The following is a 27,387-nucleotide window of genomic DNA, read 5'->3' as shown; positions in this document are numbered from 1 at the left end:
GTATGAAAGTGTTATCCTTCCACCTCACAACTTCAGTTATATAATCATGGGATCTTATCTAAAGCAGTGTACATTACATATGTGAAAGTCTCCAGACAAGCATCGTGCAGAGATTCAACAAGAACAGAACAAAGGTTTAAAACAGTAAATCACTTTTAATTTAGTTCTCTCATCGGCAGGTGAGCTCATTTTAAACATGACAATGAAGTGCATCGGTAGTAGAAGCCTAACAGGATTTGATACATGATTTGATACATGCTCCATTCAGATGCGTCCGTGAATCCACATATTACAAGCCAACATTACTCAAATAAAACCACTACAGTTCAGCTCTTGACCTGATAGAATAAAAAGATAAGACAGATCCATCGCTAGATACAACGGTGGCAGCAATACACAGGATTGCCCAAGCAGTAAAGTACACGTTCCTTTAAGAAACAGGGAGAGAGAACGCGAAAAAAAAACCTAACCTCTGGGTTTTTTAATCCCCAATTCAAGTAGTATTTACCCTTTTTTTTCTCATGTGTTTGCGTGTTTCGATTTGTTTGTAAATAAATTCAAGTTCAGCGTGAAAAACAAAAAAATTAAATTGACAAAAGTCCAGATAATACATGTGTTGGTGGAGGAGGAGACAAAGAGGAGGATAGGAGGAAGAGGTGGGTACAAGAAAAAAAGGGGAGATTCTGGATTCCTTAGAGGAACACAAAAGCAACAGGTGAGAAAGAAGAAAAAAAAATAAAAATCAGGTTAGGGAGGGAAGGAGGAGGCAGCTATCTTTATGAGAGACAGATGTCGAGACCGTTGAATTCAGCAGGAGCTGGCGGGATTTGACGGTGAAAGCTCGCGACCAAACCTGCGTCAATTACCAACAGAAATCCAATCGAAATACGTACTCGCTCACATTTAGGAGAAAGAATGAGGAGGAAGCAAGTCAGAAATCAGGGTGTGTGTGTGTGTCGCAACCCAAACTGAGTTATTTGACTAATTCCTACTAATTTTTGCTCCTAGTTGCAATGTAAAGAAGGGAGTTTCTTTTGTTATATTTAAAAGGTTTGTCCAATTGGTTCCTGATGCAGTAGTAGATCGATGACCACTCAGTTGAATCCAAATCGTAATCTAACTCAGGTTTGGAGCCCGTGGGGGTGGGGGGGCCTCACTGGCGCTGGGCAGGGTAGCGCCCCTCGCTGGGGCCTGCGCCCCGCCCGGAGCCAAAGCTGGGTTTCTGTGCCATGCCTCCGCGGGTGGGGGGGCCTCGGGGTCCTCCGCCGCCGCCTCCTATTCGCTCTCGGGGGCCGCCAGGACCGCCGGGGCCGCGGAGCCTCACGTCCCGCCTGTCGCCCTCGCGGGCCGACCGGGTCTTCTTCTCCTCCACGTTCAGGCGGACGTCGCCGCGGAACTTAATGGGCTGGGGAGACGGGGAAACAAAAAGGGTGTTATAAATCAATGTGATAAAAAGTTTCCCTTTTTTCTATTAAACCTCATAACAGTCCCAACGCCAACGTTAAAAACTCAAAGCTCAAGGCCTTCAGTGTCAGGTTTTAACTGCGTATGTAAATCCCATGAAATACTAACAGAGGAACACAATGGGAACAATTATTACCAACAAGACTGAACAGCAAGTAGCTCACGGTATTTCAAATGTATAAACTGGTTTCTAAGCAAATAAATGGTGCAGTATCCGAGAACGATAAAAAAAATGAAAAAAACTAAACGTAATTCGCCTGAAGAGTTGTCTCACCATAGACTGGGTAAACCCAGCCCGATCTGCCAGTGATCTGATTTCTCTCTGCAGCTCAGGCTGGAGACCTGTACATTTATCTATCCTGCTTCAGTTACAAATCTGCGGGGACCAATCACAAACTGGCTTATCCACCTGGCGCGCTATTGGCGGGTTTAACACAATGACGATAGAGAAGCGACCAAGCAGCTACTTGTTTACATTCAACACGACGGCCACCGAAGCGCAGCAACCCGTTGATGCTGCTCTGCAAAGTACATCACCCGGATCGTCGGTCTGATTGGTTGAAGGACTACCCAATTGCGTACAGAGTCATTTGAACTACGCCCGTTGATCACGCCTCTTGTTCAGTAGAAAAAAGGAGCAGACTCCCCTGACTAATGTTCAATCTTAAAAGATTGAGCTTGGTCTGCTGATAGCCAGACTAGTCTCACCCTGTTGTTGAGAATCTTCTGTACGGGTTCAGAGTCGTCAAACACCACAAAACCAAAGTTTGGTAGCTTCCCTCCACTGTTGATCCTCAGCTCCAGGACTGTACCATACTCTGGGGGGGGGGGGGGGAAGACACATTTTTTTTTTACTACACAAGTAGCCAGCATTCTACTGCGCACTGTGTAATACACCTAGGGATACTTTTTAAAATCTGATAAATCCACAGGTTTTGAATAATTGTCAGATTTTATTTTTTTTATTTTTATTTTTTTTAAATTGAGAACACTTTTATAAACAGAAGGACAATAAGAAATTTTAGAAGCTCTTGCTTCTTAACCAGCAACATCAAAACCAACTTACGTTCAAAGAACTCCTTGAGTTCCGTCTTGTCCACGTCGTGAGGGACGTTTCCTACAAAGAGCTGCTGGGCGTCGGGGTACCTGACCACCCTGCGCCCCTCCGTCTCGCCCTGCTCACCCTCCCGAACTGAAACGATTCAACAGAGGGACATATTCTGTGAGGACGTCATCTACTAATGAGTGTATTCACTGTTCACGTAACACTTAGAAACAGCTACAAGTGATTAAAAAAAAAAAAAATCTTTCAGGACATGTCTAAAAGCTGGATGTGTGAGCCAGTAGGTGAAGGGGCTTCCAGTTTTTAGTCAGTTTAAAAGAAATGCAGGTGTTTAAGCGAGTGTAAATTTTATAACACTTCATAGTAAAGCTGGTAGCAAGCACCAAACAAAAAGCAGCGCAGCATTTGGCCTTGGATTGCCTCCAGTGTGCTCCGGGCAGACATTTTGTGTTCCCTGCAACTGGTCAACAACGTTATAATTGAGTTCAGGCCACATATTGCATTGCACTTTACTTTGTGGACCTGCAGCCACATTTGCTCCCAGTGGCATATTCAGCAGCACACATCACTTTTGATTCCGTTTGGTTCGTACTGGCCGCCTACTGCTTGATAAACTGCCAGAACGCGTGTCATTTAACCACTGTATGTACTGTACGTGTGTGTCTGTGTGTGTGTGTGTGTGTGTGTACCTGGTCTGGGCCCTCTGTGTACCGGCGGAGGACCTCCAGGCCTCTGTTCCCTCGGTCTCTGGTCTCTCTGTGGTCTCTGTGTTGGTGTCTGGGACTCCGACTTCACCTCCGCTCTGGGCTGAAGGAGTCAACAACACACTTTTGTAAGAAGAGGAGGGAGAAAGGGAGAAAGAAAGAAAGAAAGAAAGCAGGTTTTCTGCTGTTGGGATTTAGGACTTAACTTCAGACAAATAACTTTTGACTAGTGAGTAACAGCCAGCAGGGGATGTTTGCATCCTGTCCTGCTGCCAGGACAAACTGTACTTTTTGGGAAATTCAACACAAGAGTGTAGACTGAGGACATGTTACGGTGGCTTCTCGGTTCACCCTCAACACATCCATCTGCTTTCGTCTTTTCATGGGATACCAGAGAGAGATGCATGTTCCAAAATGAGACACTCACTGCCGCAAAATAACAACAGGACTAAACTAAAAGCCACGGTTGCTTTGAAAAGTTGTTTTCTTCAAAACTTAAGAATAGAAATCCAAACTTGTTCTTAGGAGTTTTGAAATGAGGTTGCAGTTAAACACTACATTTACCCTTCTTAAATTTATCTTATCCACACCGACCAGGTGTGAGCAAACCTACCGGTGCTGTGGGAGGAAGTTTGACGACGTGTGGGGAGATTCCTGAGACTGCGACAGCCCCGCTGGGGGGGAGGTTCTTACTGGTGACGGACGCCCAGGAGAACGGCTGTGGGAAGACGGAAAACACAGGAAAACAATTAGGGCCTGATGGACAATAAAAGATAATATCTATTCCATCTCCATTCTTACTAGGGCTGCACGATATGAGGGAAGTATGCGATGTGCGATACTGTGTTGAATATCTCGATAACGATATTACTTGCGATAAATAAACAGTGTGCTCAGTTCTGCGTATTGAACAAATTGAACTTTGTATTGATTATAAAAAGGCAGCACTAAAAAAAGAGTGACAGTTACATTTTAAAGTGCAACTTTCTGATATTTTCTTTAAACCATCCATAACTCTCTAAAAGTCTCTCTCAATATGTCGCAGCATTTCCTAATTATACTACTATATTAATACCTTCTCTCTTTGCTACATGTCTCACTAAAGGCATCATGCTCAGGCCTACCCTGTTTTCTTCTGGAGCGGCGGGGGTGGGTTCGGCGGGCACGGCGGCAGGTTCTGAGGTGGGCGGGGCAGCGGCGGGGCCTTTGTCCGTCTGGTCTTCGGATGTGTTGACGTCTGTTTGTGTCTCCAGCATCGTCTCCTGCTTCAGCTCCACGCACGTGGGCTCGGCCTCCTTCTCCACCTCTGGCTCTGGCTCTGGACTCTCGGCTGCCGCCTCCTCCTCGTCGCCAGGAACCGTCGGCTCTGAACTACAGGGGACGAGCACGGGACGGTTACGCACAAAACGGCTGCTTGTGCTGTTGAACACTGGACACGTGTTGTGAATGCGCTTTGAACGTGGCAAACAGTCTACATTTTGAAGAGCTTGAAGCATTTACATGTATCAGAGTGCATTTTTTTGCCAGTTCGACAATGGAAATAAATAAAACCATATAAGGCAGTTAAAGTGCTCATATTATGCTCATTTTTTTAGGTTCATAATTGTATTTAGAGGTTATATCAGAATAGGTTTACGTGGTTTAATTTTCAAAAAACACCATATTTTTGTTGTACTGCACATTGCTGCAGCTCCTCTTTTCACCCTGTGTGTTGAGCTCTCTGTTTTAGCTACAGAGTGAGACATCTCACTTCTGTTCCATCTTTGTTGGGAGTCGCACATGCGCAGTAGCTAGGTAAGGACTACTAGCCAGTCAGGAGCAGAGTATGAGGGCGTGCCATGCTAGCAGCTAGGTGAGCATTATAACGTGTGTTCCAAAGTGACCACGTTTGTCTCTGAAGTAAAGGCTGGACTACAATAGAGCTGTTTGGAGCAGTTTGTGAACAGTGTTTTCTGTTGGAGATGTTAAGTCCCTTTGGGGTGGACTTTGCGCTTTTTCACTTTGTAAACCTATAAACGTGCACAAAAAAATATATGTAACACAATAAAGAAAAAAGGGAAAAAGCCAAAAAGCATAATATGAGCACTTTAAAGCATCGGTAGGTAAGCCCATGAGTTGTACCAGGGTGTCGGGTCGTAGAAGGGAGCAGACTCCTCCTGAGCGATGTCAGGGGAGGGAACCCTCTCCTCGATCTCCTCCACCTCATCCTCAGACTCTGAAAACAAACAAAAAACGTGTTCAGGACAACACACTGCTGCTCTTAATGGAATAAAAATAGTCCCTGTTGTGGATTTTTCTGGTGCCGATTTTCTGAATCAAGACATTTTCAGGGAGACTGACGCTTTGTGTACATTTAACCTAATATTCCCAGACATCACACATTGAGGTTCTTCAACTCGTCATAAATAAAGACACGGCAGCTCAAAGAAAAATTATCAAAGTACTAAATGATGATACAGCGCTGATACACGTGCAATCTAAAGAATGAATGAGAAACTCGTCTCTGCAACTTAATTTATCACCAGCTAAAGCATTAACACTTTAAATAACAATAATAATAATAATAATAATAATAATAATAATAAGGTTGACGTTATCTCACCTTCTGGGGGCTCAGAATCAGAGTCGCCGAACACCTCGTCTTGGTAACGAAACACGTCGTTGTGAACGTAGAATTTGTTTGCGACGGTACCCTAGAGAAAAAAAAAGGAACAAACCCGTTATACGCTGTAGAACACACCAAACGTTCTTGACTAAGCTTCACACATGCACGCAAAATCTGATTCTACGGTTTGACAGAAGTGAGCGACAGACCTCAGGCGCCAGCACAAAGGTCTGCATGAACTTCCTCATGGGCTGCATGTTGTTGGACAGCTCGCCCATCACCTGCACCACCACGCCCTCGTTCAGGGTGGCGTGGGCGTCCACGTGCCTGATCTTGGTGTGACAGTCACGGAAACTCAGAGCCATCACCCTCTTATGGATCTCCTGCAGAAAGAATACAAACATTCTCAACCAGGACAGAAGACCCAACGCTTTCATTCTCACTGGAATGGTTATTCAAATCAGTAGACAAAGTTTATTCCCTCTCCTTTTCTGAAATGCTTTTGCTCCCCCCCCAAATTCTATTTTGTTGCCTTGTTTCTTACTATCCTACCCGTTTGATATTTTGTGCTAAATGCTTTTATTGTAAAATGTGTGTTTTTAAAAGTGCTGCAGAAATGTTTGCCTTATTCAGAGAAATCTAAATAATGCCTGCCTGTTAAGAAAACTCGCTGCTCTGGCTTTTTTTTCAAGAAGACATGTTGATACTGCTTAAAAACTCAGCAGCAGTCCAGACTTCATTGTATTCTGCACAGCTTTCAAAACAGACTGTATATTAGCGCTGGGTAATATTACCTTAAAATAATGACATTGCAGGTATTTGTGCACTATAAAATGACTTATTTTAAGCTACTGTGATGAGATTTACACAACCAGCCTCCCCCCTATGTGGTTTTTCGTCCCACATCCTCCCAACTTATGAGACTTTAGAGGGTGTCTGGGTTTCCCCCGACATTGTGGCGAGCTGCTCTGACTAATTTCCAAGTAAAACGTACTACTTTTGTCCGCTGAGGCTGTGTTTTATAATGTTTTCAATGATAGGACACATCCTCTCTGCATAGATACATGCGTTTCGCTGCTGCTTGCTGCAGCTGGAGTTCACATTCTTACTCCATGGAGCATTTCTTATTTAAGGTGGAAAATACATTCATATTCAGGTGTTGCACCAGACCAAGACAGACTGAATGAGAAGGAGTAAACTCTACGTTTGAAGGAAACTGCAACAGAAATTAAAAAGGAATGCTGTGTAAAGAAAATAAACAGTGTTCAACTGTCCAAGAAATGCATTATCAATTTCTTAAAACTTCCTAAAAGCAGAGAGAACAAGAGACAGAAAAAAACCCTAAAATCTAACCTGTCCTTTTTTGGGGGAAATAAACAGCTCTAGGAAACCTTTCAGCTCTGTAGTTCTCCCTCCCTCCCCCTCTCCCCCTCCCCACACAGACACTCAGTGTTAAAACGTGGGAGTTGAGTGCAGTGCCGCTCTATGGAAACAACATTGTGAAGAGCCGTTTTCTGCTGGATGAAGCCTACTTACAGATTGTCCATAAACAGCCTCTACTGGTTTGCCGTTGCTGTCCAGGCCGCCGTGCACGTAGGACGAGTTCTTCCCATAAAACCTGAGCACAAAGACAAAAGGTTAATTTGTGACAGGGATGACAATTTAAAACTGAGGGGGCGCTCATACATGCATATTCATATAGTGTAAAATGTCAAGACTTCCATTCAGAATACTGCAACCAAATGTTCGCCTTCAAGTGGCAGAAGTACAACAAACTGACCAATGGGCGCGTGGAAGAAGAAGAACAGGTGACGGTCTTACCTGTGCAGGTAGTCGGGGGCCTGGTTCAGCAGTGTGTAATACTGTCGGACAAACTCTCGCCCGACCAGCTGGGCACTTGGCTTCTCCATCACCATTTCTTTGGTCAACTGGAAGTCTCTGCAAGAAGAAGGGTTATATAAACTGATGTCCCTGAATGTGAATGAGATTGCTGCATTCATACAACTACAATTGTTCCGTTAATCAATCTATTCATCAACCAAACTCTTCCACAATTTTGATCATTGATAAATCCTTTAAGGAAAAATTCATCGTTTCCAGCGACTAAAATGTAAGGATTTTGCTTATTTTCTGTTTCATATGGCATTTTGAACTATTTTCGGACATCTTAAAAGACCAAAAGATTCATTGCAAAAAGACCGACAATTATTAGTGAAAAAAGTTCTGTGCGTCCCCAATTCTATCCCAAAATATGGAACTAAATGTTACCAAAGTCATACAATGGGTGCGCTAACTTTGACTTGTTCCAGCAATACTTTGAAGTGCAAAACTACCAGTGGATGACAGGATGCTATGACAACTGTTGTGGTAACCAACGAGCTAAATACAAGTCAGACTTTTGTGTCTCTGTTGCTGTGCACAATACTTTAAAAGACACTTTGCCCTCCCTTACAGCACACATGCATCAGTTTGCATTTTGTAGCAGCCGTAACAACTCTGAGAATCTACATTTGTGTGATGATGAATCACCCAGCCGTCCTGATTGGAGAGCAGCCAGATCCAATCCCACGAACGGTTTGAAGTGTAAATCAGGTTAGGTAAACGTGACCTCTTATGTCACAACAGCGTACAATATCCGACTATCATCGCGTTAAGGGCTCATTTTTTTAATTCGCTTTTCTGGACCATGTTGAAATGCCCGCGGTGTGAAGTGCGTTTGATCTGCACACTGACTGACTCTGACGAGCATTTACTGCCCCATCTGGGTGCACTGACATGAAAACAGCCCGCCCAGGGCATGGAAAACAAAGCCAGACATTAGATGTTTGTTTTCATAGCGAGTGGATACAAATCGGAAAGTGCACAGTCATTGCACTCAAAGCCACCTTAACAGCACGGATTCCTCTGCTGCCTTTATCTTCTTCCCAAATTAACCCAATGCACATTACTCACACTCTCTCTCTCTCTCTCTCACACACACACACACCTATTAATCACCAAATATTTTGATAATCGATTAATCCGTTTGTCTTTTTTTTATGAAAAGGTCTAAATCCTCTGATTCCAGCTTGTTAAATGTGAACATGTTCTAGTGTCTTCTCTCCTCTGTGACAGTAAACTGAATATATTTGAGTTGTGGACAAAACTAGACATCCGAGGACGTCATTATCGACAATTTCGACTCCATAGACCAAACGACTAATCCATTAATCGAGAAAATAAAAAAAAAAAATCGACAGATTAATAAACAATGAAAACAATCGTTAGTTGGCGCCCTAGTCTTCAGTGGCAGATGAATGACAGGATGTACGACCCACAGCAAAAACTAGGACACACTTTCTGACCCAAGCATGTCTTATAAGTCACTTATCTTAAGGACACCTTAAGTTGCCTTCACTGATTCGTCCGTTAGGCCTATGTGTACTATTTTAAAACCAATCCGTTTTCAAATGCTTTGATGACATATCAGAAAGGGTGGTTTATTGTGATTTTCACTTTGATGACGACGACGGTGATACGTTGTTTTTGAAGGCTGAAGCGTGCTTCAACAGGCCCACATTCTTCTCCGTTCCCTGTACATTTTTATTTGGGGAATTTGACCCTGTGCTGACAGGAATTGAAACCGATGCTTGTCTGAAAGGTAGGAAAAATAAGGCTGCATCACCAGCCTTATCCCTACTCGATTTTTCTATTTTCTATGTTTTTGTTACCGTCAACAAGCCAATGAAAGAAAAAACCCAGCAGTGAAGTCTTTTGCACACAGCCACGAGCCCACTGGGGTCTTACTGAGAATGCAAATCTTTAAAACAACACGACACAAATAAATAAATTTCATTTTCAAAAAGGCTCAGTCATTTCTTGCAACAATTGGTCACTGTAGTTTGTAGCAAACGTAAGTCAAACTGGAGTAAATTGTGCATTTGATGGGGACCATTTACAGCTGCAGATTTAGTGCTGTAGTGCGCATTTCTGGCAGTAGAACGGTGTATGTAGGATTGACACAAAATGTACTACAGTGGTTGTGCTCAGTTGAGCTCAACTATGTGTTTAATGGATTTAAGAAAACAGGTCTATACAGTATAGAATATCACCAGCCTCAACAAACAGTAGTGCCAAGTGCACACGATGAGTGGTAAGGAAGCTAAAACATTTCAAACACAATGGTATTGTCTTTCTGCAAACAGAGGAACGAATGCTTTTTAATGAACTGTCTGCCACACCTGTCCATACAACCTAGAGCCATCTGTTGTCCTGGCACACACTTAGCAACCACCACAGCAGCATTCATTAACTGCTCCATCAAGCCAATCACTCTTATGAGCTGAAGGTGGGCTGGGATCTCAGATCTAATGTTACCAGCTAACATTAGATTATTTGAAGAATGAGTACATATATGGACATGCTACACTGCAGCAGCCATGTTTGCTTTACACTCTTTACTTTACCCTATTTTATTTCCATTTTTTTTTTTTATTTCATTTAGTCGTCTCTCTAACATTACCTATGTTTTGAGTCTTTTGCCTTATTTTTATTTACCTTAATTATGTCCACTGTTTAGCACTGTATATGCTACTTTTGCCTTCCATTGTCTGCCATAGCACTCTGTAAAGTTTTTTTTTTTTAAAGTGCTATATAAATAAAGTTATTATTAGAAAACAGCGTGTATAAAAGTGCAAAGCATGACATGCAGACAAAGGCCACGCCGTGCCCGCAGTGGCGGTGCCATTCATAGTATCGACCGGCCTACACACGCTCATCGGCAGTCATGGCGGCTCCGAACCTCGGTGGGACTTTTGGGGCGGTTTCCAGATATAACCCGGGCTTAAATGGCACACTGGCTGGCCCACAACGGAGCTAAACCGGACGAGCACACGGCCCCTAAACTAGGACACACGAGTTTATATAGCTCGGCTTCAGGAGCAGCCCCAACACGTGTCCCGGCCGGTCCCCAGCCTACGTTAGCCGCGTAGCTAGATCACAACGAGGATAAACCCGTAAAGCGGACATGTGGCGGAAAACTGGATAGCAAGGTGGTTAAAGACCAGAAAGGGACTGAATAACAGCTTGAGGGGGCTACACACGCGGTGGGTATCTCCTGGAAACCCAAAGTAAAACCAAGCAGTGATGGCGATGGCTATATCCCGACAATTTCAACATAGTAACACCTACTTCATAACCTGCTGGTTATTTCAAATACATTCACACCACAATGGTTGCTTAATTAAGCATTATCGCCGTGCTAATGCCACAGAATGCAAACAGCCACCATGCCCTAACCGGGATGTAGACGGAGCCGCGAAAAGCGACCCGGTTAATCTACCGAATACGATACAGAACACAATTTTCGACTTTTTCACGAAAATTAATTACAGTTTATGGAAAGCAACAACTCACCAGTGGGTCAATTATCAAAAAAGTCGTCGATTTAGAAACAAGTGATTTCTTTGAATCACCTCAGCGGCTTCACAACGTGCTGGAGTGCTAGGTTACCGGTTTCAGCTCCGCAACCGAACGTGACATCCCGCCCCTTACGAGACATCTAGCCAATCAAATTAAAGCTTTGTGAATCAACCACCAATAATTTGACGGTAACTGCGAGGGCTTCTGAATCACAGCCAATCCGAAGGGGCAGTGTCTCTACCTGGATATCTAAATTGGGCCAATCATCTTACAGCAATGTTTGAAGGTGCGATGGTTTCACCGGCTGGCGTCTACCGGACATAGATATAAATATGTATCTACCGGTTCTTTTTAAGGTCGCAGCAAGCGGTGCACTTGAGCCTTTCCTCCGCTTTGGGGCGACAAAACGTTATTTGATTTTTTTATTTTTTTTTTTTAACAACAGTCAACAGTGTACACACAAAAACTGTCCATAGCAGAGATACTTTGAACTGATTTAATTAGAAGGGATGACTCATCAAATTATGCACATTTTCCTTAAGTTTAACTGGGTTAAAAGAGTTAAACAGAGAGGAGAAACCAATGTCTCCTAAGAAAACTCTCTTTTGTCACAACTTAAGCCAGATCCTAAACAATGCATGTTTTATGCCACATAATCTTGTGACTCACATCAACCAAAATCATAAATCAGTTTCTTAAAACATAGATTCAGGGGTCTTGTTTTTTAGAATATAGGATTGATGTAATGCTGATGTTTGATTTCATTTCCAAAAATGTAAAAGGATGGTTGATTAGAAATTTCAGATTTATGAATGAGGTTTTACGATCAAATTGATGAGTAAGTATTGATTTGCTTTTGTAGCAGAGTAAGAAAAACAAAAAGAAAATAGGCCTACATTTTCATAGGAAAGGGTAAATTCAGAGTCAATACCGGTATGTTGTAAAATAAATGAATATATATCTTGCAAAAAAAATACCAGACTGGGGACATTTATAGGCTACAGTGTTTGAACCGATTTAATAAGAGGTTTAAAGTGTGAAACGAGGAAAAATCCATGTCTCCTAAGAAAACATTCTTTTTGTCACAACTTGAGACAGATTCTAAACACACATTCAGTTACCTGCTCTGTTTAATGCCACATAGTACTGCCTCTCCCTGTCATTGCAGATCCAGCCACTCCCTCCCGCCCTGCACTAACCCCTTTCCCACCATTCCCATCACCTGACCATCCCACCTGCTCCCCATTTCCCTGATTAGTCCAGCAGTATAGATATTCCGGCCCATTTCTACTTTCTGCTTTGCCAACTTGCTCTAGCTTCTCAGCCTTTTTTTCCCTGCCTTAAAGCTTGTATCATTCCAGCAGACACTATGATTTAATTTAGCATATTCCCGAACACAGAATAAAATTACCTTAACCCTCTAAAGCTTGCACAGGCAAATAAACACCTGGACATAGTTTTATATTTTTGCCAGTTCAGAGCTTATTCTTCCAGTCAATATCAAGTGTTATACATCATATGATTAGGGAACTTATACCCTTTCTTTCTGGTGCAGTGTAAAGCCATCATGCATTAGCTCTGTGTAAGCATGCCATATTTGACATTAAATCCCCAGTGACAAAAACTTGAGTTTTGTTGAATAAGTCCTTAGTCAACCAGGGCATTTTTTGTTTGTTTTTTCAATGTGAGAAGATGTATTTAGGTGTTATGAGCTCCATGTTATAGTTTGGTGCAAATAACTTTTTCCTGAGTGAGACAGCCTTATTGGATATTGTCGTGGGCATTTTTTTTTGTAGACAATGTGACAATAATACGTGCTGGTGCTGTCTTTATACTTTAAAATCACCTCTAAGAGTAAATACCAAAATGCTTGATATCATTGGAAAACGTGGAAGACTGCAGTCATTTACTTTTTCAAAAAATGTTTTTAATTCACACTGCAAACACACACACACACACACACACACACACACACTCACACACACACTCATGTCTAGTTGGAAGAAATAAAAGACGTCAGCAAACAATTTCAGGATTTTCCCTAAAGCATTATAAAGCGTAGGTGCAGCACACAAGCCATCAACGTGAAATCAACGCGAGCATCAACATTAACTAAAAGACTTTTCTCACATCTAATGATTGTAGATGGTCCCCATTTTTTTTTTTTTTTTTTAAAGATTATTTTTTGGGCATTTTAGGCCTTTATTTGTACAGGACAGCTGAAGACATGGAAGGGGAGAGAGAGAGAGGGAACGACATGCAGCAAAGGGCTGCAGGGCGGAGTCGAACCAGCGGCCGCTGCGTCGAGGAGTACACCTCTATATATGGGTGTGCGCTCTATCCGGTGGGCTACCCATGCGCCCCCAGTGGACTTCTTTAGCAAGTTCTGTCTTTAAGCTTTTTGAGTTTTATTAATTAATTAGTTATTTATTTATTTATAATCTGCTCTAGCTTTTCCAACGTTTTAGACACATAATAATAATAATAATGGTCCAAAATTATGTGTAATTGCAATTTTTTTTTCGGAAAACCTAACTTGACCCTTAAACCTCACCAGCCAAATATGTGCACCAAAGTATTCCAAAAACATAGGGAAACCACAGAATTTGTGGTTTCTATGTACACAGAAGTTTTCTATCTACACATTTATGATTTGTACACAGAAGGAAAGAGAATCAATACCACTTTCTGTTATGTCAAAGTTAGTCTCGCATTGCCAGACCTTCCTCCACAGCGCTGCAGAGGAGGGTCTGGCTAGTCCACACTAGAGGATGGATACCCGACCTGATCCCGACGGGACCCGACGGGCCGGGCCGGGTTCAGACAGATATTTAGAAATGATGTTCAGGTTCGCGATAAGGCATTGAACATTTTAAATTTAAAACAGCTTATTAGGTAGGTAGCCAATGGGCCTGTTTCACTTGATGCAAAGGTTAGTTTTTGTGATTAAAATACATTTAAAATATTACCCTAACATACGTCTTCCTGTGTGCGGAAATTTGTTTATGTAGCTGTGACAACGAAACACATTCATATTAGGCTACATGTACATGTGTCATTAGTATGAGTAACAAGATTTTAACTGTGTCGTGCTCGGATGCTGCTCTGTCGGATGCTGGCCGGACTCGGATAGAAAAATGTGGCCCGATCCACACTCTAGTCCACACAGCATTCCGGGATGGGAGAAAAACGTGCTCTGGTTTATTGGCATTTCTTTAAACCAATCACAATTTTTGGGCGGTGCTAAGCTCCGGACAGAGCCACGGTGCCTCTGCAAAATAGCCTCGGGAAGGAACTTGTTTTGGTGGAACATGTGTACGTTCAAAAGTAGTTTTAGTCGTGCAACATCAACTCAGATTGGACAGATAGTCTAGCTAGCTGTCTGGATTTACCCTGCAGAGATCTGAGGAGCAGTTAACCATAGTCCTCAGAAATCCACCAGAGGTTAGAACGACAACACAAAGAAAGAGGAAGGTAACGGACATCCGGCGGAATTTCAGGCGGCACCGGAGCAATCCCGAAAGTGGAACGTCGTGGATATAGACTATGTCAAATTATCTGAAATACTTTAAAGCTGAGATCTTTCCAACTGTTGTCCCCCTCTGCGGCAGTGAGACATGACAACAAGACCGCTGCTTATTTTAATCAGAAATATGTGAAACTTAGTGGGTTCATGCATAAAATATATAATCGTTATTATTTTTGTTCACTGTTTTATTTTATTTTTAAATGAACTTCTCGACACCGTCATCCAGAACAGGTGTAAGAAGCACGAGCAACATTTCTGTATCAGAGTACAGAGTCCCGGTGAGGTTGATTTCTAAACAGTTTGCAGTGACGTCTCCCAGCAGAAAGAAGATAAAAGACACTTTAACTTTCAAAAGCAAAGGCCTTCTATTTAAAAAAGCGGTATTAAGTTACAGCATCGAACTTGCCCCTCTCTCCCCTCTCTCAGCTAAAGCATCAGAAAGAAGCAGCGGTGGAATGTAACTAAGTACATGAACTGTCAAATGTTGACATACTTGTACTTTACTTGAGTCTTTTCTTTTCATGCCACTTTCTACTTCTACTTCGCTACATTTCAGAGAGAAATATTGTACTTTTTACTCCACTACATTCATCTGTTACAGCTTTAGTTACGTTACAAATTAGTATTGATGCACACAAAACACATGTAGTTTATAAAATGTGATATTTTATTATAAATTAAACTAGCCAACAATATAACGGCCTACAAGTCCAGTTGAAATGATTAGACCATTAAACACACAACAGTTTGGATCGTTTCCAGTTTCTAAAATGGGAGGATTTTTCTGCATTGACTACTTTTACTTTTAATATTTTTAGTACATTTTCCTGATGATACTTACATACTTTTGCATTTTCAATGCAGGACTTTTAGAGTATTTTGAATAAAGGATGTGGATACTTCTTCCACCGCTGGTAAGAAGACAGAGAGTGAAGCGTTTCCCAGCTGTGGCTGAGAGGAGGGACTTCGGCTTTGTGGACGAGGCTCGGCTGTTGTTTCACATTCTTGACACTGGAGTCTGGATGAACGGGCGGGGATGGTAAACAGGGTGCTCCGTCTCTCCCTCTCACGTCTCCCAGGGGACCACAAGCAGCTTCGTGCACAGTCAGAAGATTAAACATTGCAAGTGTTAACACGGTAACTGAAACCCACACACAGAGGACTTCATTCAACACGTTGAACAGCAAAAGACAAAGACATGTTAGCCATGTAGTTATGTTGTAAATTCTACTATTCACAGTGCATGGTTTGTTTTGAACAAAATGTTCTTGTGGTTTGCTTTCTATTGTTTTTTTATGTATGGCATCTTTGTTAAGGCCATAGGTCATCATGGCTATATATTAATTAAAAAAAAAACATACACGTCTAAACGTTTCATGTGGAAGTGTCCTTTTCAGTTTTTCAAGCCACAAAGTAACATTTCCAAATGTTACTAACACAATCTAAGTCCATCTGTGCACAATAAGCTCCATTTAGTTTCAGCATCGTTTAACCTTTACTTTTTCTGTTTTAATGTCCTTGTTTTAATAGGATATAGGCCTGTTATAAAGGCCCTACATTATGACAGCACATCCACACAGATGCTTTCACTTACTGCCTGATTAAACACTTTCTTGTGGGGGAAAAACACACCAAAAGCAAGGCGAAGCCGGCGGCCGCGCCTACTAATTATTTTCAATGAGAGGCGACAAATCTCTGATGAGGAACATGGAAAGATCACAGGCAGCGACAGCTGGCAGGCAGCATGGAGGAAGAAGTTCAAACACTAAAAGAATATGTAACGGGAGAGGGGTGTTAACCAATCACTCCCGTGGAATTATTCTATAGGCCAGGTGAACCGTAGTCTCGATCAACAGAAGTACATTTCCAGGATCTAAGCAGGATCTTATACTGCACTGTAACTTTTATTCTTGTATTTTATCTGTTTTAAATTTTTTAATCTGTTTTCATGTAAAGCACTTTGAATTGCCCTGTTGCTGAAATGTGCTATACAAATAAAGCTGCCTTGCCTTGCCTAAGCAGGCCTGCCTTATTGCACGATACAAATTTTCTTCAAAACTTGCCATTTTCAGCGTGTTGCTTTCTAGCTCGAAGGTTGTTGTTTCCCGCAGCGAAGGGATTTTGAGAAAAGCAACACATAGAGAGAGAGGAAGGTGAGAGGCAAAGCCTGACATCACGCACAGGATGTCATGCTTTTGCTGCGTTCCAGACACAATTTTTAGCTGGTAAGTTCGGCTTCCAAGTCACGACTCACGACTTGGTAGCGTTCCAGGGTTCACATTATCTAACGTTGACGTTAGCTAGCGCTAGCTGATACTAGCGATTTCTAGTCGGTGACATATTTTGGGCATCATTTAATAAACACAACCTGTAGTAGTACACAATCGTATGTGTATTGTTTTGATTACAATGTGCGGAATTACTTTACGTTGCCTATTTGTGTCTATTTCTATTTCTCACCGTTAATCACCGGCGTCTGTACAGCATCAACAGGGGTCGCCATTGTTGTTTATGTGTGTGTGTGTGACGTCAAAAACTGTAACTGGGAGTACAGTGCCGTTCCAGGGCACTCCAGGGTTGCCTGGAATGCAGCATTTATCCTGGAGATGTTCTTCTGTTGATCCAGACTACCTTATAAGTAACGAGATTTAACCAGTTTTGTTCGGCGAGTAAATGCCACTAAATCCTACACACTGGTCCAATAAGTGAGCTTTGAACTTGGTGACTGATTTAAGTTTATTTTTGGCTCAAGACGTCAATGGTTTTTAGTTGCTTTGTCTTTTGCTTTTGTCTTTTATGCTTTTATCTTTATCGAACATTTAATGGGATGTTAGCTTGATCAATTTGGAATTTGCAAGACACCACGAGCCCAAACATTGTTGAATTATCTGAGTAAACTTTTCAGAAAGCTGATGCGAAACTGAACTGAACAGTTAACAAGAATTTCAATCCGAGATTTAGTTGGAATTCTGACAATTAGACCCCCAAATGTACCTTCATAAACTGGGAATACCTCTACTAGTTGTAAAATCAGAATACACTTAAAACATTGATTGTCAACATTATGGAAATACCAAAATCCCATTGACTGTAGACTGATGGTTGAGAGAAAAGCACGAGGAAAGAAAACAGTAGAAAAGGCATAAGATTTTCTAGAAGTTTGTAAAATGGCTGTTTTTGGATCTCAAATTAGTTTTAAAAGCATTTCTGCTGCACAAAGGCAGCGTTCAGAGACATGTAATACAAAACAAGTGACCGCTGAGGATGAGACGAGAGGGTACGCTTCTTATAAAGAGATTTCGGTAACACTTTACTTGAAGGTATCTACATAAGAGTGACATGACAGTGTCATGAACACATGACACTGTCATGACACATGAACCCTAACTCTAACCCTAACCCTAACTTGTCATGACAAAAACCGAATGACACTAAATGACAGAAGCGTTGTCATAAAGGTTTATGACTTGTTTATAATGTTTATGACATGTTCACGACAGTGTCATGTCACTCTTATGTAGATACCTTCAAGTGTAACTGAGATTTCTTATATTTCCAACACCCAAAGATGATAAAAATGGGACGCTAAGTTCATTTTCCGAATATAAAAACATGGTCAAGCCTCGTAAACAAACCGGCCTTCCGTGTGACTCGTGGAGCCGTGCTGATCCTTGTCAGATCATCTCGACACAAATGCCTGAGCAGAGGAAGAAAGATATGAAAGCATGCAGAGATTTTTCCAGATCTTTTTCAGAGTCTTTTATTCATGTAAAAGAGTTTGCTCGTGCTCTCAGTGTCAGTAGAAACATGTTAATTATGAGAAAAACTCTCAGCCTGCGAGATTTTCCCCCTCATTAAAAAGGTCTAAACAACATATCCTCTTTATTGTTTCAAATATCAGTACACGCGTGTCCTCGTCTGGAATGGATGTCAAATAAAAATGAACTCTTAAAGCAGTAGTCAAAAGATCAAAAAGTAAAATACACAAAATGAGTCCCAACACCAAAAGAGTGCAAAAACTAAACCGTTGTTTTGTAGAAAGCAAGCAGAGGGAGCATTTATTTAGAAACTTTATTTTCCACTTTACAGTTTTGTCTCCTCACGGTAATTGAATTCAAATTGATCTCCGATTTAAAAACCTTGAACAAATCATAAACATATATATAATATTGTCAACAACATACATTTACATCAGAGGTCTTTAGTTTTCTTTTACTGGGTGTTTTGTTTCGACAAACAAGAGAATTCAAAGTCGCGTGAATGCGTGATGGTTAGTATAGACTGTGCACATTTCTCTTTTGTGATCTTTTTTTAGTGGTATAGGTAGGAAAAGGTCAGTATTAACAAAACAAAAAAAACAAAGAATTTGCAATTAGCACCGTTACTGTGATTTCTTTTCTTTTTTTAACTTAGGGATCAGCACCTGGACCCGTTCAGGAGCGACTGGGAGCTGCTCAGAGGAGCTTAGATGATGAGGTCGTTGTCCACATCCTCTGCAAACACAGACACAAAAACATCCATCAGCACATATTCAGATTCTCACGGAAGAGGATGATGGCCACATGTGAAAAATGTATTGGAGTTCTGAGTTTAAAGGACAATTCCGGCGCAAAATGAACCTAGGGGTTAATAACACGTGTACCGAGTCGACCTTTCTCTGGGATATGTTTTCATGCTAATCGAATGTGTCTCTAGCTTGAAACAAGCTATAACGCTAGTCGTCAGGGCACTTGTAGAGTAAAAATAAATCGCCATTTTATACCACTAACAAGACTCAAAATAGCACCACATTCATTCGTCGTTGTTCGTTGTTTGACTGGTCGTGACTGTTTTCCCAAGATGCCGCCTGCCTGTATACTGAACGGTACTGTCTTTATAAACTATCTTTTTAATAAAAAGACTGTTCCCTTACAAAGTACTCAATGCTTCGGTTTCCATGTAGGGACCCTCATTATGCTACCGTGGAAGTGTGGTGCTATTTTGAGTCTTGTTAGTAGTATAGAAATAGCGATTTCTTTTTACTTTACCAGTGCCCCGAAAACTAGCGTTATAAGCTAATCAGCGGTTTGCGCTAGCTTGTTTCAAGATAGAGACACATTTGATTAGCATGAAAACATATCCCAGAGAAAGGTCGACTCGGTACACGTGTTATTAACCCCTAGGCTCGGAATTGTCAGAATTCTGAGAAAAAAAGAATTCTGACATTCTTCATTTTGTTTCCAAGTAAAAATAAATAAAAAGGATTCTCAGAATTCTGACTTTATTCTCAGAACTTAATTCCTCTTCCGTATTTCTGACCAGTGTGGCAACAAGGATATAACTAAACATAATAGTGGTCGACAAGAGTTATGCATGAATTAAGAAGCACAAAAACTACAACCTTGCACAAAAAGAAATTGTGTCAGTGTTTGAACATCATATACATCACATAACATATAATATAGATGACAGGTTTTCCAATTTATATTCCAAATTTCAATTAACAATACATATTTTAACCCTTGTGTTGTCCTTGTGTGAAATTTGACCCGTTTTCAAAGTTTTTTTTATATCAGAAATATGGGTTTCTTTCAACCAAATTGTCCAAAAATAACATGGATGGATGGGTGTACGTTCCATCTTGCAGGTAAAATCAATGATTAATTTCATTTAATTTTGGGTGTTTTATTCAATTTTATAGCATTTGAAAACAAATGTTTAAATGGTTTCAAAACTTTGATTTTAACCATAAGTCAAAATAATTCATAATTTCTGCTTTTTTTTTAAACTAAAAAATTAGGTTTATTGTCACATAAATTAGGTTTACTGACCATGAATAAAAAAAATAAAATTAAAAAAACATTGAATAAAGTGACAAAAATGTTGGGGAAAAAAGACAAAAAAAGTTTTCAAATTTCTTTTTTCAAATTTAGACCCGAAAGGACAACAAGTTCATGGTCGTTGGAAGGACAACCCATGGTTTGTTAAAATTATGAATATTTAAGGGATTATTTTGTGTATTTGAGTATTTAAGCACGGTGCAGTCGATACTCACGCTCCTTGATGCCGAAGCACTTGGCCCACTCGTCCAGGGCGATGTATTTGTCGTTGTCGCCGTCGCACTGCTCGAAGAAGCGGGTGGTGCAATGCTCCATGGGAATGAGAGGGGCGCGCAGGGGAGAGAGCTCTGTGTGGGTCAGGTACCTGGTGGCATACAGACAAGACAAACAAGGAAATGATGATCATAATGGAAAACACTTTCACAATAACAACTATGGTGGATCCGTGTTTCTGTATTTGAGCACAAAATAATTCTCCCATGATCATGACAAACCTGGTTTGAGAGTTTGTTGACATATAAGAAAATATGAAGAAGAATTGTTATCAAACAAACACGTGATCACGTCAAAATAAAATGCAGAAAATCACCCTCTTCTATATCCTGTCTGCTTTTACATAAAAACTAATGTTAGATGTCATTGTCCAACCATTGTCGACTTAAAGGTCCCATTTTGTAAGAAGTGAGATTTCCATGTCTTTTTTTAATTATAAAGCAGGTCGAGGTAATATATAAAAACTGAAAGCTTCAAAAAGCTCAATCCACAAAGAAATGCACACAGCCTGTATTTAGAAACTGGGTCTTTAAACGAGCCATCAGGACTTCCTTACGGTTGTGATGTCACTGCTATACTATATATATATACTATACAATACTATATATATATATATATATATATATATATATGTGTGTGTAGAAAGAGCCACTACAGTAACGTTACAGTCATTCCCCGACTGCAATGTCGGTGCAGAGACTCTGAGAGCCCAGATCGAAAGACTCGGAAATGCTGACCAATCAGAGCAGACTGGGCTTTATCAGGAGGGGGGCTTAAAGTGACAGACGCTAAAACTGAGCATTTCAGACAGAGGGGGAACACAGGTATATTCAGACAGATTGTTTGAGATAAATTTGTTTGTTTCAAATATTAAAGCATGAAAACATGTTCTAGTAGTATAAGTATAAACCTGAAAATGAGTATGATATGGGACCTTTAAAACATCTTGCCTTTGTCCACATTGCATCTCCTGCATGTTGCCATAGATTAAATTCTTATTTAGAAATGAAGAAAAGAAAACGTGGATTCTTGGTGGTGCATTTAGAGTCCATCAGCCACATCATCGTTTTTCAGAAAAAGTGGTTATAAAGTGAACAGCAGCTGGCGACAGTTGGATCCATCAGCCCAGCTGCTGCGGTGTGAGAACAGAGGAAAGCAATCAGCTCCGTCTGCCACGAGCTCAACCACTGCCCGAGCAGCACGAGTATTTTAGTTTGCATGATCTTACATGTGCTGACTCGTTAGAATATAACCTGCATTCTGTCCAAAAGTTCGTTTTCTTTTAATCTATGAAAGAAGGTTGTGGAAGCCGAATGGGTCTATATCGACGACAATTCATTTAGGGGATTGCTCCGGTGCCGCCGGAAGTTCCTCCGGATGTCCGTCACCTTCCTCTTTCTTTGTGTTGGCATTTTAAACTCTGGTGGATATATGAGGATATGGTTAACTGCTCCTCAGATCTCTGCAGGGCAAATCCAGACAGCTAGCTAGACTATCTGTCCAATCTGAGTTTTCTCTCGCATGACTAAAATAATTTTGAACATACACATGTTCCACCAAAACAAGTTCCTTCCCGAGGCTATTTTGCAGAGGCACCGTAATTGCGACCGACACTTATTGTCGCCCAAGAAGATTGTGATTGGTTAAGAGAAATGCCAATAAACCAGAGCACATTTTTCTCCCATCCTGTGAGTGCTGTGTTAGACTAGCCAGACCTTCCTCTGCAGCGCTGTGGAGGAAGGTCTGGCAATGCGAGACTAGTCTTGCTATACTAAAGTGATTTTATTTTTTCGTTCTTGTTCGCCTCTACGTACCCGTCGACGGGGTGCTGGTCGAGCTGGCCGAACTGCCAGTGGACGGGGAAGATGTACATGTTGTAGTTCTTCTCGAAGTCGTGAGCCAGCAGGTCCAGAGTGTGCTCGCCGGCCTGCAGCCTCTTCTCATTCTCGTAGATCTTCTTCACCTGAAACATTGGACGGACACCATCCACATCAGCAAAACATAAACTCTCATAGACCCCTAACTTTGGGGTCTAATCTTTTTATAGACCCCTAAAGTTGCATGCTTTAGATGTCGATTGTCAGCTATTTGGAGTTTTTTAGTACAAAATTGAGTTTAAATTTTGTGCTGCAAGTTTAATAATCATTGATTAGTTAAATCCAGGAGGATAGTTTTGCAGGACAGCACACACAAAACTACTGCTGTTGTCAAATCATTGTCAAAAGCTGCATTTAATCTGCCTGAAAGCTGGTTCTGTTTTTGAAAGTTGTTTTTTCAACTATTCTTAATGCTCCACAAAAGCTAAATCAACTCTGATTGTGTAGTGAGAGTGTAGCGAGATATGTGGAGTTTAAAAGCTACAGTGGTTCCACAACTTCTGTGGTATTTAGGTGTATTTCAGTCACATAAACATTTCCTCAGTCTGAATGAATTACGCTCTTAAACTGCTTGGATTTGGCATTGATCTTAACCATTTCAGGCATAAAACTGTGTGTTTTAAACAAATGCAATAAAGTAATAGTAATATCTCTAAATATTTGTGACATTAATGTAGGCTATTATTTCACTTGTAAAGGACTTTTATTTAAATTCTTCTGTGCGTAAAGCTTCTCTGATCCTCATACCTACATAAGGCAGCTTGTGAAAGCCTGTAGACTATTGGTCCGCTTTCACAACTTTCATTATTAAAGTCTGAGGTCTGAAAGAGCACGTTGCATGCTTACTTTTAAAGTTTGTGCTTGTTAACATTCAAATTTAACAGCATAACAGCAGCACATAAGATAAGATAAGATACGACTTTGTCTGTTCACACAAAATGTTCTTGCATCGTCTGCTCCAACAATCAACAGATAACATTAAAAACACAAACAACAAAAAACATCTGTATGGTTACCCAAAAAACATCTGACACACCTTTCCGTCATGCACACACACACACACACACACACACACACACACACACACACACACACACACACACACACACACACGTAATATGATTGTAACTTATGACAAGTCCACCCTGATTATGTTCCAAAGTATCTTCCTACAGCTAAAAAAATACATACACATATGCACACATACACAAAGCAGGTACGGTACACTTAAATGGACGTGTCATGAGGATCTAAAACACTTGACAATACCACATTTTCTGTGTTGTGTAGTTCATATGATATTTTCTTTGTATCATTATATATATTCTGCTTTTTTCAACCCTTATTTAAAGATAACATCATAATTTTAGAATGTTGCTCCACTTCCAGAAGGATTTATACAAGAGATGGTCCGATACCATTTTTCGCTTCCCGATACCGATTCTGATACCTGAACTTCGGCCGATACCGAGTACTGATCCGATACCAGTGTGTCATATGTTTTATTATGTTTTAACAGGTGTATACTACTATCCCTGTGTGGATGTGATATGATTTCTATCGTTGTTGTCAGCCTGGCTCAGGTTCAACTTTTTGTGAAACATGAACAAACGTAAACAATGAACGCTACAGAACTTTATTTTATTATCTAGTTTGGCAGTCAGTCATAACGGTAAAAATAACATAAATAAACTACTTTAAAATAGATTTTCTTCTGGGCTTAATTACGTGGTATCTGATAGGTGCGTAAACTCCAGTACTTTCTGATAAAGATACCAGCATTTTAGGCAGTATCGTATTTCTGTTACTGGTATCGGTATCGGAACATCTCTAATTTATATAGAAAAAAAGTAGTCCTTTGTATTATTGTATCTATATCTTGAGAAAGGAAGACAATCTGCGCTATCTTTGATTTGACCTGGCTTTGTATTGACTTTCGTGGGAAGCAATGAGACTATCCTAAATCAGTTCATTCACATTCTACAGCGGGACCACCGAAACATGCAGGCAGAGCAGTGAATCCGCTGACTCACCCTGAGCTTCTGCTTCTCGGTCAGCAGGTTGTTGTCCTCGTCGCGCTCGTACAGAGTCACCAGGACGTTCTTCAGCCAGTCCCTCATACGCAGGGGGAACTCGTTCAGCTCGCTGTCCAGGCAGGGCTCAATGTCTGCGGGGACAAAACTGTCAGTATCAAGGAAAACTATTCATGGTGATAACTCACATATCGGGGCCATAAACTCAACTTTAAGCCCACAAGAGGATTTACACTGTAACATCTCTCTGACATAAAAGTTAAATAATGAAGGTGGAGCAGGAGCAGTTTCTTATTTATTTTTGAAGATTATAATTAAAAAGATAAAACTGACCTCTTGTCCACTGGGATATAATAAAACAAAACTGTTTAGTAAGTATTGTTGTTTTAATTGGTCTTTAAACATGTCAGCATATCATCATTGTCGCAGCATTATTCAAGTAAATATCGTCATCCTTAAAATATCACAAATTAACAACCGGCATCCTGTTTCATTCTGGTGTACTAAACACCACCTTGATCTCCACTTGAACCTTTCAGCCCTGTCTCAACTCCTCCCACTGAGTGTGTGTGTGTGTGTGTGTGTGTGTGTGAGGGCGTGTGAGTGTGTGAGTGAGTGTGTGTGTGTGTGTGTGTGTGTGTGTGTGTGTGTGTGTGTGTGTGAGGGAGTGTGAGTGTGTGTGTGTGTGTGTGTGTGTGTGTGTGTGTGTGTGTGTGTGTGAGGGAGTGTGAGTGTGTGTGTGTGTGTGTGTGTGTGTGTGTGTGTGTGTGTGTGTGTGTGTGCGTCAAGTGGAAGAAATGTGGCCCACTTGTCCAGACAGATCCTCCCACTGAGCCAGCCCATCAGTCTCAGTAACGCAAGGAGTCAAGTTAGCTTTAGCTGCTTAGCATAAAGATAAATGGGAACTTAAGATACATCTGATCCCTCATAAGTGAACAAACAGATAAACACATAGGCGTAATTTACAGGGGGGATGGGGGGAAGGGGTGGTTACAACCCCCCCAATAATCAAAAAAACCTTTTCTGATGAGATGATGCACTTTATTTGCATATTGTTGGAAAAACACTGAAGTTGCATTGCTAAGATTTATACATTTAAGAAATACCACAAATCACGTGTGTCCAATGACTTGGGGTGGTGGTCTGTCTTTTTATGTATTAAGTATTTTGTATTTTTTTTTTTTTATTTCTGAGGTGTTTGCACTTTTGTTGACTCAAAGCTGTTTCATTTTTAACTACTCCTTATTGTTTATATCCCGACTGTTAAAAATACAAACTTAAAAAAAAGCAGTGGCCTTTCAAATTATTGGATAATTATGAGACGCATATTTTTCTGCCTCATTTGATTAATGAGGCATTTTCCCCACAGCCAACGTTAACATCTGGCCGCTGTGAGACGGGTGTGTCCAGGCAGCACACTCTCCAAAGAGTAATTTACTCAATGACTCAGCACAGTCTTATTCATTCAAGTACAGTTTAACCTTTTTGAGCTGTTCATCATTTCTAATCAGTTTCCAAATCTCAGACGAATCAAAACATTTTAAAGATCACAGTTTAACAGAACTGGATTATAAGCCTGTTTAGTAATTTTGGGATACCATCTAAAATAAGTGTTGAGTCCGGGCCAGTGGAAACAGAAATGACTGCAGTAACCGCTTCAGGAATCACACTGTGAACATGTATAGCTAAACATCGAGACTGTCCTCCCCGGAATAACGCTCACTAAAGTACAACAACTGCGAGTCAAATTTGTGTTTATAGTAGCGGCACCCACTAGTGGCTGTAGTAATTATTACGGGAGCAAAACAGGAAGTAAGTTGACAAAGTGTAAGAGCGCCAATTTCCACATAACAAAGGCAGGTTGGGGTGGTGGATGTGTCAAACAAACACAGGACTTTCACCCAGGAGACCAAGGTCTGAGTCCCTTTGAAAAAAAAAAAGTAAACGGCGAGTTTTTTTATTTGTTTTGACTTTATGGAACAAACGGAACAATGTCACGTTCCGCGCCACTTGCTTAACCGAATGTTAAAGACTTAGTGTGTAACTTTTTTATATTAATAAATGTCTGGTACTTTCAAGCCATTGCCAAATGAGTTGATACAAAGCTAAGTAAGACTATCAGCTCCACACAACTCTCTCTGTATTTCTCAGTATGACTATGTTCAGAAGATTGTGGCGTCCGGCGACTTTCACGCGCAGAAACTCGAGTGAAGATAATGACCTCTTCTGAAGAGACCATCATGTTTTTTTGAATCCTCCGTGTCCTCCTTGGCTACTAGCAACTGTTTGGAGGAGGGGTGGGAGCGCGTGCGCGATCACGGAAGGCTTGTATCATGTAGACGCACCGACAGTTTTGTTGTCGTTTCTTATAATTTCTCATGGGGGCGACAGAAACTATACGCACTATAGCTTTAGCTTTCACAATGTTTTTCTAAACTAAACTTAACCCTTAACCCAGTGGTCCTCAAACCTTTTTCAATAATGTACCCCCATTGAAATATTTTTTCCATCCAAGTACCCCTAGACCAGCACAAAACATTTTTGGTGGAAAATAAATGCCTAGCTAAAGAGGCACAATACAGCGCTCTGCCATCAATGTCTGATTTACTAAACAGTGATA

At 41.0% G+C, this 27,387-nt stretch overlaps 2 protein-coding genes across 3 annotated transcripts in view; both read right to left on the bottom strand.

The window, feature by feature from the left end:
- Positions 1–135: 135 nt before the first annotated feature.
- Positions 136–11,432, bottom strand: g3bp1 (GTPase activating protein (SH3 domain) binding protein 1). 2 transcript variants are annotated; one of them, XM_036004771.1, is made up of 13 exons: positions 11,231–11,432; positions 7,658–7,774; positions 7,373–7,454; positions 6,046–6,219; positions 5,834–5,924; positions 5,353–5,446; positions 4,356–4,602; positions 3,845–3,949; positions 3,217–3,334; positions 2,531–2,656; positions 2,173–2,282; positions 1,145–1,405; positions 136–1,108 (listed from the first exon to the last, which is right to left on the bottom strand). In XM_036004771.1, exons 2-12 carry the CDS (start codon positions 7,750–7,752, stop codon positions 1,154–1,156), a joined length of 1,494 nt encoding a protein of 497 aa, XP_035860664.1. In that variant the 5' UTR covers positions 7,753–7,774; positions 11,231–11,432; the 3' UTR covers positions 136–1,108; positions 1,145–1,153. The 2 variants fall into 2 exon arrangements, with proteins under 2 accessions (XP_035860664.1, XP_031172970.2); XM_031317110.2 differs by having other exon boundaries at positions 136–1,405.
- A 7,390-nt stretch (positions 11,433–18,822) lies between these two features.
- Positions 18,823–27,387, bottom strand: part of sparc (secreted protein, acidic, cysteine-rich (osteonectin)) — a 28,317-nt gene continuing 19,752 nt past the window's right edge. Inside the window, exons 7-10 of the mRNA XM_031317122.2 lie at positions 24,768–24,901; positions 22,672–22,820; positions 20,800–20,948; positions 18,823–19,258 (exon numbers count right to left, since the gene is read on the bottom strand). Of these exons, the coding sequence (XP_031172982.1) occupies positions 19,230–19,258; positions 20,800–20,948; positions 22,672–22,820; positions 24,768–24,901 (461 nt within the window). The 3' untranslated portion in view covers positions 18,823–19,229. The remainder of the gene's footprint in view (positions 19,259–20,799; positions 20,949–22,671; positions 22,821–24,767; positions 24,902–27,387) is intronic.

The sequence above is a fragment of the Sander lucioperca genome, chromosome 1 (genome assembly GCF_008315115.2).
Source record: "Sander lucioperca isolate FBNREF2018 chromosome 1, SLUC_FBN_1.2, whole genome shotgun sequence".
NCBI classification, from domain to species: Eukaryota; Metazoa; Chordata; class Actinopteri; order Perciformes; family Percidae; genus Sander; species Sander lucioperca.
The sequence above is the reverse complement of the archived record's forward strand: the minus strand, read 5'-3'. Positions and strand labels throughout refer to the sequence as shown.